Source organism: Eublepharis macularius, chromosome 6, assembly GCF_028583425.1.
Source record: "Eublepharis macularius isolate TG4126 chromosome 6, MPM_Emac_v1.0, whole genome shotgun sequence".
Taxonomy (NCBI): domain Eukaryota; kingdom Metazoa; phylum Chordata; class Lepidosauria; order Squamata; family Eublepharidae; genus Eublepharis; species Eublepharis macularius.
The window spans coordinates 26,622,282-26,637,785 of record NC_072795.1 but is presented as its reverse complement, the minus strand read 5'-3'; the positions used below and the strand labels follow the sequence as shown (position 1 = coordinate 26,637,785).

Genomic DNA, 15,504 nt, shown 5'->3' with positions numbered 1-15,504 from the left:
CTGGGGGGCGGGGCAGGAAGCAGAAGTGACAATGCACTGTATGCAGGGCTTCAACCCTTTGGGTTATTTTAGGGAGCAGTATTAAAGGGGATACAGGTATTTGCACATTCTAGCTAATGATCTCAGATGATCAATACAACTGCTTTAATAGCGCTACATGCTTGCAGTTTTTGCCTGCACATTGTGATTAGGACCTCAGTGTCGATCAAGTGCATGGTAAATGGCAATTTCCCCCGTTTTTTTTCTTTTTCAAAACAAAGCAAATCTTTGAGCAAAGAAAAGCCGGGCTGTTTCAGATAACAGAAGATTGCCTCATGAGCTTCTATTTTAAATGACAGAATATTTAACTTACTCATTCAGTAAAGGGCGTGAAACTGTGCTACCATAAGCATGGGCTTCATACATCAAGGCGTAGAGATAAGGGAGCAAAGTATATCTGATATTGAGCACTTTCCTGGACATGTCTTCAAATGCTTGATCAAAAGCTACAGGATCTTGCCTCTAAAAAAAGAAAAAGACAAATTGAAATAATTGTTAGATCTACAGAAATTCTCCAAACTATTCATACATATCGCAATTCCTTATAGATACACTCAGGAGATATTTCTGCATGGAGATACAGATTGTCTTTAGTTAGATAAATTCATTGTAATTAATGTTAGTCTGATACGAGGATACTGAAATTACATGGACAGTAGTTTGTGTCACTAAGGAGATTCCCGACACTAGTCAACATGGAGCTGGTTCACTTAATGCTTGGATGAGGGATGGAACTTGATCACAGCAACTCAATCTGAAGCTGAATATAAGAAGCAAACCAAAGTAGGAAATAAAAAAAAATGTCCTGTGTTTTCTCAGTGGGAGCTTTCATCTTCAAGATGGTTTGACAGATCTCAAAACAAACATACTGGCAACATACTGAGTGCCTCTATGTTTATCCCAACAGGGAAGATACCAGATCCATGGAGCCATTTTAGGCTGTGATACACTTCCCCTTGCACTACGGTCTCAGTCCAAATTGGGAACTCCTGCAGCTGTTATTTACAAAGACAAAATGTTTGGGAGTTTCAAAGGAAAGACTCTCATAATCTGGTCTGGTTTGACCTACAGAAAAGAAGACAAGAGGGAAGTGGGAGAGACTATAGTATCTGTGCCACATACTGTTGCTTTGGCCTTCTTTTCTGCAGGGCAGCTCTTGGGATTTTTAAAAAGAGAAAAGGCGTACTAATAGTGATGTAAGGCAGCCCTTTCAATCTTTATTAAATGGCCTGAACAATACCTTGGCAAATTGGGTAAGACTGGAAGCGACACGATAACCCTGAATCTGCATTTTTAAAGGTTTTAAAAGGCCTATTGAAAGGTGTGCTGCTGCAAGATAAAGCACTCTGTGTGTGTTTTAAAAGGAAACTGTAATCCTTTAGAAATATGCCATATAAAAATACATCTAATTTTGCTTCTCCTTAGGCTTTAGTATGAATATAAGTGCTATTTTCTATCTATTTCACCACTTACTTGATTAACCCATTTTCTACAATACATTTCTAGGCTTGCACTCTTTTATGCCATGAGGAACTGCTTTTCCCTTAAAGATTCTAGGAATGTAATAGCTGATAGATGCTGAACCCAAGTAATTTTGCATACTCATTTAGGAATTGTATCGCCAGCCTACTTTCTAGTTGTGAATTAGTAAGGGTTAATGTTCCAAATGTAATTCTTTATATCTACAAATGAAAGTTAGTTTCAGTTGCTCTGTACCAAAAAAAAAAAATCCCTACAGACAACTTTGACAATGTATTGCTAAGGCATACAAAGCAGCATAAAGCTCCCTCTTCTCTTCACAATTTAGACAATGACATTGTAAGCTTGGAATTTATATCACAAACAAGAAAAATGAGACAGAGAGATGGAAAAAAGATTTCTTCCAAAAGAAGCTTTCAATGCGTAGATATTGGAGATAACAGGAATAAGGGAAAGGCAGGCGTCATGTGATTGATATGATGTGGGCAAATGTCATTACGGAGATGTGATTGCGGAGAGTCAAGGAAGGGTTTAAAGATGGAGGGTTAAACAAGGGCTGAATAGAAGAGATAGATCCTAATGGGGCATTTGAAAGAAGGGGAGGCTGAACCTCAGGATCATCAAATATTCCTTATTTGTTCCTTATTTTGTATTTTTAAATATATTTTTAATATTAGATTTTATATTTTTGTATGAACCAATTGAGATCTGTTTTCTGCCGATTTGTTTTGTTGATTTCTTTGCACTATGCACATCTTTTGAAAACAGCTCAAGATGGGTAGCAGTAGGAAAGAGCAACAGTCCAGTAGTACCTATAAGACTAACAAAATTTGTGGTAGGGTATGAACACAAAAAGCTCATACTCTACCACAAATTTTGTTAGTCTTATAGGTGCTACTGGACTCTTGCTGTTTCCTTTTCAAAACAATGTATGTGTCATTAGACATCATTAAGACATGTGATATACATACACAAATGGAAATATATACGAAACCCCACCCGGGGTCGCCATAAGTCAGCTATGACTTGAGGTCACTTTCCATCACATTATTGTAATCAGATTGTTGTTTCAGATCTATGATAAGGCTTGCCCCCTGCCACCAGTGGGAATTTCCCTCCACTGGTCAGGTGGCTGAAGGGGGAAATATGGTGGGAGAACATCAGCAGCACACTGACATCAATTCTAAGAGCACAAGGATGGATATCAGTATATTGCTAGCTACACAATGACATTGCCAGTCAGCACCACCTCCTTCGGGTTGCCAGGGGAAACCTTAGCTGTGATTATCAAATTGAAGAGGTTGTAGATTGTATGATGCCCCAGTTATTTCTGTTCTATATAACAGAAATACATTAGAAAAACCTAAGAGAATTCCTGGGAGAGTGCCTGCCATAAGTGAACACATAATATGTCTATCCATAAGGAACTTTAAAGTGTGGAAGAGCTGGACGAGCAACATTTCATGCACTTGAAGGGATATACCAGAATAGTGAGGCAAGATCAATAAAAACTTTTAAGACACAGACAAGGATTGGAACCCTATGCCTTCCTTCAAATTTGTGCAGCGGGACACCTATTGTGAAAGCCGTCTTTTGTTTCTAGCCACATGCATCCAGTACTAGGTGCTTTCTAATCACGCAAGACCACAGTCTTGCAAGACAGAATGTGTGCAGTGTCATAGAAACGCAGTCTGCAACATGGAACCATATGGAAAGTTACAATATTCCCATTAGTCAATACCTTAGACTGAAACGGAATTCATCACAGAATGCGGATTTCAGGGAAAGTGGCACTGCATTAGGGAAGGCACTGGTTAGTAGAGGATACCCTTTGGCTGCCATTGCTTCGGCTAGGAACCGGGCACTGAGGACACCGCGTGAACAACTATTGGTTCCTAAAGTTACGGATAGGAACACACATTTAAAATGGGCTATTGACTATACCACACTAGCCACCCCCATTTGCCGCATTGTCCGACAGCATTGGCACCTTGTTGATAATATTCCCGGGTGCGAGGTGAGTCCAAGCATTGGTCTCCGTAGAACTCGTAGTCTTAAGGACATACTTACTTGTTCAGAATTTATACAGCATAAATTACCATGTAGCTCCGCTACCCGGGTGCCGAGGGGACATTTCCCGTGTGGGGATTGTAACGTTTGTACCCTGATGACAAAATTTGAAGATCTGTTCCCTGGACGCCGAGACGCTCCAGGTGGATTCAGTACATGTCGGACTCCCAATGTGATATATGCGATTTGCTGTGGGTGCCCTTTAATTTATGTTGGCAGCACGACACGTCCACTCAAAACTAGAGTGCAGGAACATATATCGAGAATCCGTAATCAGGTAAGAGAGGCACCATTGGTCCAACATTTTTTGAGTTTTCAGCATAACCCAAGAGATCTGAAGGTAACAGTTATTGATATGATTCGGGAGGGTGTTCAGGATGGCCCCAGGAAATTGTTGCAATTAGAGTCTAGGTGGATCTTTAAAGTACGGAGTTTGGCACCAGGAGGACTCAATAGTGAAGTGGATTACTCATGTTTTTTGGGTTAATGGATGCCCAGCGTTGCCTTACCCATTTGGGGGATATAGACTGCATTGTCTTGTTGAATGTGTAATTGATATTACTTGTCTCTTTAAAATCGGAACAGGACTTAAGTGGTGTTGAGGTCTGTGCTGCAATCTAATTGTTGCTTGTTTCATTGTAATTTGGCCAATCATTCAATTACTGTTTTGTGGTTAAGAGAGTCCTTTCCTATGCATGATTTCTGTCTGTCAATTCATGCTTTTTGAAATTGAATGCAATCAGAATGGTATAAGCAGCAATATTGGAGCTACCGGTGAAGTGGGGGCTGGTGAGTAGATGGAATGTATGTACAGAGTTTTGTTATGTATGTTGAATTATAAATTGACTACGTTTAACTTTTGTTCACAGTCCATATTTATTGTGCCCATGAAGAAGTATGTTATACGAAACGGGAATTGTATAAATATGCACGCATAATCCCGTCGGCACTTTTGGACTTATTTGCAGTTTGGACTGGAGCTTGCCATCTCATGCCTCCCACACGTCTGCATTGGAGCTCTATCTGAGGAAACCTGCATGCTGCTACATTTTCATCTTAATTAATTCATGGACATTGTTCCTTTGAAAAATATACTTCATAACCATTAGGATCAAATTCTGTATTTTTACCATATTTATTGCATGTTGGGACAGAGAGATCAATATTTTATTGTATTTATTGTATATTTATTATTGTATATATAATCATGCACTATATTTTGCACTTTGCACTTTTGCACTATAAAAATATAAAAAACTGTTAGATATATACATATTCCCGGAATTGTTTGTTTGTACGCGTTTTTACTGCTGCCGTTTACGCCCACTTCCGCCGCCCCTCACCGCTGGACGGCAAAAGGATTTTGGAAGCATTCCTAAACAGGTCTACTTAAAAGTGAGTCCCATGTTATCAAGTTGGGCTTAATCCCAGAAAAGTGTTTTTAGGATTGCACTCTTTAAATAAAAGGAAGTAATTAGATAATCTGTGACCAACCTACCACAGTTCCTAAACCATTGTGATTCCTGGAATAAGGATAAAAGGCTCCCAGTTGCATCCAGCGGGTACACAGTTCATAGGTTGTATTGTCAATGAAGCCACAAATATCTGCTCCAACCTGAATATATTACAAAAAACAATATTTTATTGTCACATATTTCAACTACAGAATAATGGTTTAAACTGTAGAGTGAAAATTGAGACTTACGTAGGACATTCCAAAGAGGCTAAATTCCATTAGACCTGTAAGATAATTTGGAAAATTTTTATCGGATGTTCTCCCCTTAATGTTAATAACCACTTGCGGAGGATTTGTTTTGTGCTCCTCTCCATCCCCTACAGAGGAGGCGGGAAGCAGCCAGAGGTTAAGGATATGTGTTGTAGATAGAAAATCCCACGTTCAGTTTCCTAATTACCTTCATTCAAAGAGTGCTAGGTAACAAATGCTCTACAAGGCTTTTCCCTGCTTTTCCCAGTGGAAAGTTATGCCACTCAGAGTAGACAACAATTATTTTGATGGACTAATAATCTTTGAGGCTGCATCAAGCTACTGTTTGCTTATTTAATTCATTTAAAATATTTATATCCCACTTTTCTCCCGGTATATGAGATTCAAAGTAGCTTCAAATAACCAACTAGTAAGACATTCCCTGAGATTTTTGCAGAAAATCTTCTGCAATACTAGAATAACACAGAATGGCTTTTAAAAAATCACTATACTGGCTCATTCTTGAAAATATTTGGGGAGGGACATAGCTGAGCAAAAGTGCACTATTCTGTATCTGCAGAAGCCTCCAGATTAAATTCCAAGAATCTGCTTCTAAAGTGATCTTGGGCAACGTATCTCTAAAAAGTTTTGAAATAAGTGATAGGATATTCCTGAAATCATCCTAGAAATTCCATATTATGCAAACAAAAAAATTCTGTATGCATTTAAAAGTATATATTCAGTTACTGAAGAGAAAATATGATGTGAAACAATGATCTCATGGTGTTTTACATTCTATTGACATTCTCTGATCAATGCAAAGAAGTCAGATACAAATATTGTGGGATGCAACATAATTTCCACAAGAAGTGAATGTAATATTTTTCAATCTCAAGTAAATCAGCCCTTAAATTCATGTGTTCTTTAGATTCACTGGAACAGAACTCAAATATTCAGGAATGCAGATGAATGACAGCAAATATGAAGCTAACATGTCATGGGAAGTAACCTTAAAATGTCCACCATTAAAAAGTGTTGTGTGTATTTGGGGTCAGTGTAAGCGTTCTTTGTAGTGTGAGTGTTCTTTGGGGTCAGTGTGATTGTTCTTTTTTAAAAAACTTGTTCTTTAAAAAAAACTTATTTAAATGAAATAAACAAGTAAAATAGAAGAGCAGATGCCAAAAAAGCATTTCTTTTAAGTATAACAGCAATGAAAGTGACTTCCTAATTTACTATACCTGGCCCAGTCTTAAGTATCCTCAATCAGTATGTTATTATACTTATCTAATATCTAATTCTCTGTATCATTCAATATGTACTAGATAACTTTTCTATTAATATCATTTTTTATTTATGTGGGCAATTGCAAAATGAGTTAACTAACCTCCTGAGTAATAACTTGGAAATCTGAAAACTGGAGAGCCAATGTAATGTAGTGATAGAGTGTTGGGCCAGGATCTTGGACACCCGGCAACAAATCCCCCTCTGCCATTGCCATGGAGGCTTGCTGGCTGACCTTGGGCCAGTCATTCCCAGCCCTACGTACCTCAAAAGGTTGTTGGGAGGATACCATGGAGGAGAGGAGAACAACATAAGCTGTATTGGGTCCCCACTGGGGGGCAAGGAGGAGCATAAATTGAGTAAATGAGGAAGGAAAGCTTGTCACTTTAAAAAAATTACAGGCAGCAAGAAGTCAGTTTGTTTACAAATACAATTATGTACAATTTTAATTTTGACATACCGATTATAGACTTAGCAATATCATTCCACCGTGAATAGTTATCCCCTAGCCAATGCCCAGCCCATTTCCCACTGGATGGATATGTTGAACGAGAAATGACGATTCCACGTTCTCCAGTGACACTGTGTAGAGCGCTGAAATTGGAAGTAAACAAGGTGTAAACCTAAGGGGGAATTTTAAATATCTAGAAATATAAAAGACATCTTAAGGCATAAGGTTTCTCTGCTGCAACAAAAGGTTTTAGACTCAGGGTTGAAGTTTGAGATTAGCTGGTTCAGAATATGAATTTGCCCTGCCAGTAATGCTCAAATGTATTTTGAGTGTCATTATACCTGGCTCGGAATCCAGAACAAGCATTTCGGCTGAACAGCCTGCTTTGTATTTATTTACACTTTGGCAAATTTTCTTTGGTTTAAGAGCCAGCCTAAAAAATTAGGAACCAGACAAATTTTTCAGCTTTCAGGGTTCTGTATTTTAATGACCAAATTTTCTAATTATTGCTGTCACAACACCAAATTTGAAACTGTTCACAATTTCTTATAATTTCTTGTGAAACTGTTCACAATTTCTTTCTTATTAAAGCTATGACAAAATAAATATGGGAGAACCATGGCTGTGATTACGCCAACAAAAGCAATCCTCTAACTCTAATCTAATCTCAATTTCTTATAATTTCAGCCACTTTGGTGTAGTGGTCAAGAGCACGGGACACTAATCTGGAGTTGGCTTGGATTGGGCTGCTGCAGAGCAGGAGAGTGCTCCCTCACTTGGTAGTGGCTCATTCCAAGCTGTTTTGGGCCTGATCCAGGCCATTTCAGCCCCAATCCAGGCCATTTCAGGCCTGATTTGGCCCGGATCGAGCCCGAATGCCCCCGCACGAAGCAAAAGAGCCCTCCCAGCCTGCATGATGATGTCACTTCCCATAAGTAACATCACTGTGTGGGCCTGGGAGTGCACACGCTGCGCACATGCGTGAGGGAGAAGAAAACTAGGTAGGTTCCAGGCCTTCAATCTCCCACTGGGGAGGTTGGGCGACCTGGCAACTCTACATAGAGCCCTATTCATTAGGTATTTAACATTTCCATATCTCAGTCAACAACCGCAACAAGAGTTTAAAGCTCACTCAGGGTAAGGTACAGAGAACCAGGTGTGGAGGAATTGTTTTTTGTTTAAGTTTCTATGTATAAAAATAATAAATGTATGTCTTTGTAAACCTCCAGCTGGGGACTGGAGATCTTCTGGGATTATAGCTAATTTCCAGACTACAGAGATCCATTCTTCTAGAGAAAATGGCTGCTGAGTTCCCTCCCCTCCCCAAATCCGGCCTTCCCCAGGCTCTATCCCCAAATAAAACGATTGCTGAAGCTACTAGGTGCCATGATGAAATTTGAAAGTGCCCTGGTGAATGGGATTTGTCAAACCCTGCTTCAGTCCTTTTTACCCTGTCCTTTCCCCAAGGAACTCGGTGTGGTGAACATGGCTCTCTTCTCCATTTTATCCTCCCAACAATGTGTGAAGGAAGATACCTGAGAGAATGCCTGCTCTCCAAGGGAACCTGGTAAGATGTCCCCAAGAGGATTTGAAACCTGACCCTCCTAGATTCTAATGTAGCCACTAGAATGCTACTTCTTTGTAGATGCTTTTATACAAGTTCTTTAACTTAATTGCAGGAACCCTGAACCAGAGTCTAGAACCAGTGAAATCTTGCATGAGAACAAACAAATTGAAACATAATCCAGGCAGGATGTGGATTGAATTGATCCAGGAGGGTATGAAACCTGTTTGGGGTGAGGTTTGTACTTCCCCTGAAAAACTGATTTTACACTTTAAGTGGTCTTCTGGATTCAACCCAGTTTTTACATAAGTGGCTGACAGCAGTTGTCACAAGGGCCTTTCATCAGTTTAGTTCTCCAGCTGTCCTCTTTTGGAAGGTGGGCTGAGGTCAAAGGCACATCTTAGTAACATCCAGATTTGACTACTGCAACATGCTGCCCTTGAATACACTCCAGATATTTCAATTGGTGCAGCCAGTATGTGAACTAGAAGAATAAACATATTACATAAATGCTATACTGTAGCGATACTGCGATACTGGCTATACTAATGCTATACTAGCTATAATGACTAGAGATGGGCACAAACCAAAATACAAACAAAAATTAAGCACAAACCAGGCTGGTTCATGGTTTCCGAACCAGCAGTTTGTCAGATCCCATTTCTGACGAACCGCCACAAACTTTAGGCTGGTTCGTTTGGTTCATTTTTTGGTTCGTCACTGTAGACAGCCTGCTGCCAATCAATCAGTTTCCTAAGCAACGGGATGGACTTCCTGCAGACCTTCTGTTGACCCAGAAGTGAACTTCTGCTGGCCCAGAAGTGATGATTTTCTGACCTGAATGTGACATTTTCACGAACTAAATGAACCAGTTCGCGAACCAGGGACAGGCTCATGAACATTCGTGGTTTGCGGTTCATGAAATTTGATGAACCACTAATGACATGGTTTGGTTTTTTTCTGACTCGAGCCCATCTCTAATACTGACTTCTAATTTGTTTCTTGTTTCAAGTATTGATTGGTGTTGACATTTAAAGCCAAACAACTGAAGTCCAAAAACTTGAATCTCCACCCAATCCAGATTTAATTGCAACATCCACCCTGTTATTAAGATTTTAATGTTTGGCATGTTTTTTTTTAATTAATCAATTTTATATCAGTGCAGTTCCCAGACAACAGGGTTGCCAACTCCAAGCTGGGAAATTCTTGGAGATATGGGGATTGAGTCTGGTGAGAGCAGTGTTTTCTTGGTGAGAGGAGGGAGCACACAGTAAGGATACAGCACAATCTGAAGGTGCCATTTTCTCTCCAGAGGAACTGATTTCTGTAGTCTGGAGATAAATGTAATTCTCCAGCCCTGATCTGGAGGTTGGCAATACTTCTATAAGACAATGCACATGCTTTCAGTACCATTGGTACTCATGGTCCAATAAAATCTAGAAGAGAATTCTCCTTTCTCTCTTTCTGGGAGGGGGAGCCTTTTCTTTTCCTCCCCCCACCCGACCACTTTTCGCTGAATATTTTCTCAATAATGCAGAGGTCTTTCCAAAATGTGCAGAAAGTTCATCAACTACTTGATTGGGCAATTTTATCCGTGCTACACAAGCAATTTCTTCTCCACACTCTAAATTAGGAGACATTTTAAGGCTTTGGGGGGGGGGCTTACAGCATGACTTTTGGAAGCTACAGCTGGAATGCAATCTTGACCACTGCAGAATACCCTTAACCGCAATCTAGGGGTCTTCACAGGAGTATACAATTTCCCACTGAAGTCAATAGCAGTAGATATTTTAATGAACCCCAAAGGGAGTTACAGTAGAACAGTTTAGTGGGCCAATTTATTACATTTAATTTAGAGTCAACAATCAAAGCTGCAGCCAAAAAAGAAAGAAAAAAGAAAAGGAAAGAAAATATCTGATTATAAAAACAAGATAACTATATTGTTTCTCTCAAGGAAACTGGTGTTTTCTTTACACGTGCTATCTGTCATTACAGCCTTACACTATTTCATTTTTTATCTCATTTTTGTTAGTAAATGCTAAACTTACATAATGACACCCATGTACTCATAAAGCTAAACACATCCTGATGAATGCCGTGCCAAAAATGGGAGTAGTATGTTTGTGTATTGCAATCAAAGATGAAATTCTGCATTGTTTTTATCATTCATTTCAATATACATTTTAACACATACTTTCCAGATGACTAACCTTAAGGCGCTTCATGCCGCCCTCTTCCGGATCGCGATGGGGAAAATGCGAAATATCGCGTTTCCTCTCGCGAGTTTTGCGCGACGACGCACAAAACTCGCGCGAGGAAATGCGATATTTCGCATTTTCCCCGTCGCGATCCGGAAGAGGGCAGCATGAAGCACCTTAAGGTTAGTCATCTGGAATCGGCCCAGGTGGGTTCTAGAATCATTAAATAGGTAGATTTATCTTCTGCTAAAAGAAATTATCAGTCAAAATTAACTAGAAGTTTAGTTAATGAATGAGTTGGATATGAAGTCATATTTAAAATAAAAGACATTTGTTAATTTTCATTTTGCCCTGCCTCACCCATTTTATACACACACACACATCAAAAAAAAATCTATGAGGGGACTTCCGGTTTGGGATTTATGGAGGTCTAACGCAGCTCCATTTGCGGAGCTGACCGGACTGCCGTTTTAAGCGGCCGGCGGGGTGAAAATAGCCCGCGGCCGACTGCTCTCAGGCGGAGAGCAGGCAAAGAACGCTCGAGACCCTAGGGCGCGTTGATCTCGGACGAGGGGGGGCTCTACACAACGGGTCCCCTCCCGATCCTTGAGGTCCCACCCTGAGACGGGTCGGCTACAATCTCTGCGGCAGTTTTGGGGCCAACTCGGCTGGCATAAGACCTACATACCCAAGCTTCGATTGGGGGAAGAAGCGGAAAGGAGAATTTGAAATCGAAACAGCGATTACAACCCGAGAAAAGTGAAGGGAAGGTAAAGATCACTATCTTCTGATACGGGACAGATTGATAAAAACAGAGAGGAAAAAAAAGTAGACTTTTAAACTGCAACAGACTAGTGAAAAGGAGGCGAAGCTTCGGCAGGAGTTGTATTAGAAAAGAGATTAAGTTTAAAGAAGTTATTAAAGAAATCGGACTATTGTTTTGAATACCTGTGGCTTTGGAGCTGTGAGAAAAAGACACCATCGCGAGATCTGCTGTGGGAAGACGGGAGACAGGAAGTGCGTAACAACAATAGAGCGGCTGGAGAGAAGCGGCCCTGGCTGGAGGGCAGGAAGAAGGGAATCGCCATCTTTGAGAGGGGAAGGGCCGCGGCCTCAGCGGAAAAGGAAGTAGGCCATATTGGATTATAAAATCATAGAGAGACCATAGAGAAAAGACGCCCAACATTTTGGACTCTTTAAAATTAATTTATGCAAGAAGACCGGGACATTTGAAATAAAAAAGGTACTAAATTTAACGCCACGGAGTTAAGGAAGAGAGCGGACTCGTGGGAGCGAGCTAAAGCAAGCCCCACGATGTCGAAGAAAGAGTGGCAATCGGCAATAGAAAACCTGGATAAAAAACTTTTGGAGGTGATTAAAGAATTTAAAGACATGAAATTGGAGCTGATTAAAGAGGTTAAACAGACAGTAAAATCGGAGCTGTCAGAAGTAAAATCGGAGCTGTCAGAAGTGAAGAAAGGTATGGAAACAATACAAAGTGAATTACAAGGGACGCAGCAGAGAGTTAAAACAGTAGAAGGAGCGATGGAGAACCTAGCAGATACGCAACAAACAGAGATGAGGCTGATGAGGGGAAGGATGGCGGTTGCGGAAAGCAGACATATGGAGAAGCAGCTCAGATTTCGCGGCCTGCCGGAAGTGGAAGGAAAGACAGCGCAAGAACAGATGACGGAGGGGTTAGCTGAATACCTGGGGAAGGAGGAGGAGGATGTTGTGGCTATCCTAGATGTGGCATATCGTGTGAATTCGAGAATTGCAACCCAGAGGAAACTACCAAGAGACGTGATTGTACAATTTACAACAAGAAACATGAAAGAGAAGATTGTGACTAAACAGTTTCAAGATCCATTGGAGATCGATGGCAAGACAATTATCATAATGAAGGAACTACCCAGATCAGTGTTACTAGATCGGAAAAAATATAAAGGGCTAATCCAGATGCTGAAGGACATGAAAATCAGGTACAGATGGGAGCTTCCAGAGGGTTTGTCCTTCGAATTTGGAGGCGCTAAAAAGCGTATCAGATCTGAGCGGGAGATGGAGCGATTTATAAGGGACAATGAAAAAGACTTACCAACAAGATTATGAATATGGAGTGTAAAGTATTATCTTGGAATGTAAATGGACTAAATTCACCGAATAAGAGAAAAAATATTTTTCACTGGCTATTAAAACAAAAATGTGATATCGTTTGTTTGCAAGAGACTCATATTCGAAAACAGGATGTAAAATATCTAAAACTGGGAAAATTGGGCAAAGACTTTGTAGCGGCCTCAAGTAAAAAAAAAAGAGGAGTGGTGTTGTATGTAAAAGAGGAGCTACAACCAAAATTTATAATGAAAGATGTGGAAGCCAGATTTGTAGCAGTGGAATGTACCTGGAATTTAAAGAGAGTGTTGGTAGTCGGAATCTATGCACCTAATGGTGCAAAAGAGAGCTTCTTTGAGGATTTGAGGAAGCATTTAGATGATCTTTCATATGACCAAATAATTCTTGCTGGAGACTTCAATGGAGTGACAGACTTGGAACTGGATAAAGAGACTACTATGACACAAAAGAAAAGAGGACTATTACCAAAGCTCTTTTTTGAGTTGATTCAACAAGAGACTCTTGAAGATGTATGGAGGAGAGAATATCCTAAAAGTAGGCAGTTTACTTTTTATTCTGCAAGGCATTCCACGTTATCAAGAATTGACATGATCTGGGCCTCAAAAGATTTGGCGTTATGGACTAAAGATGTAGAAATAATGCCGATGGTAGGCTCAGATCACAACCCAATTATGTGGAAGCTGGGGAAAAGGAGGAAAAGGAAAGCATGGAGAATAAATGAGGATTTGTTACAGGAAAAAGAGAATATGGAAATATTGAGAAGAGAGACAAAGTTTTTCATTCAATACAACGTGAATAAAGAAGTACCAACTGATAAAGTTTGGGATGCTTATAAGGCGGTTATAAGGGGCATACTAATGGACTTAAATGGTAGAGCAAGAAAGAAGAAAGAGGAGAAGAGACACGAGATTGAGGAGAAAATAAAAACTAAGGAAATACAGTTAAAAAAGAGGCCAGGGAAAAAGAAATTATACCAGGAAATTAAAATATTGCAAGAACAGCTAACAGCAATGAGTAATAAAGAATTGGAGTGGAATCTCAAAAGGCTGAATCAGAAAGTGTTTGAGGGTGCAAATAAACCTGGGAAGTACCTGGCATGGCAACTGAAGAAAAGAAGGGAAAAGAAAACAATAAATAAAATTTGTGAAGATGACAAAACGTATTTGGAACAGACTACCATTAGTAGAGCCTTTTATAAATTCTACGCTAAACTGTATAATAAGAAAGAAGTAAATAAAGACTCAATAGCGTCATATTTGGAGAAAATGACACTTCCAGAAATCTCGGACGCTTGGAGAAATAAACTGAATAGTGAAGTAACGGATGAGGAAATAAGTAAGGCAATACAATCTGCAAATCTAGGAAAGGCGCCAGGGCCAGACGGACTTACAGCTAAATTTTATAAGACTATGGCCAATGAACTGGCACCATTCCTAAAGGAGGTGATCAATGGAGTTTTAAGGGATCAAAGGATTCCAGACACATGGTCTGAAGCGAATATATCATTGATCCCAAAAGAGGGCCAAGACTTGACTAGTGTGAAAAATTACAGACCTATATCGTTAATCAACAATGACTATAAAATCTTTGCGAAGATACTGGCGGAGAGACTGAAGGGGTGGCTTTCGGAAGTTATAGAGGAGGAGCAAGCAGGCTTTCTGCCAGACAGACAAATAAGAGACAATTTAAGGACAGTGATTGATGCTATTGAATATTATGATAAGCGTTGTGATAAAGAGGTTGGTTTCTTCTTTGTTGACGTTGAAAAGGCATTTGACAACTTAAACTGGGACTTTATGTTTGCCACTATGGAAAAGCTACAATTAGGAGAAAGATTCATCAGAGCAATTAAGGAAATTTATAGAGACCAGACTGCAGCAATTGTGGTAAATGATGAATTGACCAAGAAATTGACTATAAGCAAAGGAACAAGACAAGGTTGCCCGTTGTCTCCACTGTTGTTCATTTTAGTATTGGAGATTCTGATGATACAAATACGACAAGACGAGGAAATTCGAGGAATAAAAATAAGGGACTATTCATATAAGGTCAGAGCATTTGCGGATGACATAATGTTAATTGTAGAGGACCCACTGGAGAACATGCCAAAAGTGATAGATAAGATCAAGGAGTTTGGAGATTTGGCAGGTTTCTTCATTAACAAAAAGAAGTCAAAGATACTATGCAAAAACATGACTAAGCAGAAACAACAATTGTTAATGGAAACAACGGATTGTGAAGTAACAAGTAAGGTGAAATATTTGGGAATTGAACTGACTGCAAAGAATATAGATTTGTTCAAGAATAATTACGAAAAATTGTGGATTCAGATTGAGAGAGACTTGATTAAATGGAATAGGCTCAATCTGTCATGGTTGGGTAGGATTGCAGCGGTTAAGATGAATGTGTTACCAAGAGTGATGTTTTTGCTACAGACAATACCAATCATCAGAGACTCTAAACAATTTGAAAAATGGCAGAGGAAAATATCAGATTTTGTATGGGCAGGCAAGAAGCCTCGAGTGAAAATGAAAGTTTTACAAGATGCAAAAGAAAGAGGCGGAATGCAACTGCCCAATCTGAGACT

The 15,504-nt window shown here is 39.8% G+C and overlaps 1 protein-coding gene across 1 annotated transcript in view; it reads right to left on the bottom strand.

Moving 5' to 3' along the window:
- The window catches only part of SI (sucrase-isomaltase), a 178,856-nt gene that overhangs the window by 55,013 nt on the left and 108,339 nt on the right, over positions 1–15,504 (bottom strand). Inside the window, exons 38-41 of the mRNA XM_054982800.1 lie at positions 7,035–7,168; positions 5,294–5,328; positions 5,087–5,203; positions 353–501 (exon numbers count right to left, since the gene is read on the bottom strand). Coding sequence (XP_054838775.1) covers positions 353–501; positions 5,087–5,203; positions 5,294–5,328; positions 7,035–7,168 — 435 coding nt within the window. The remainder of the gene's footprint in view (positions 1–352; positions 502–5,086; positions 5,204–5,293; positions 5,329–7,034; positions 7,169–15,504) is intronic.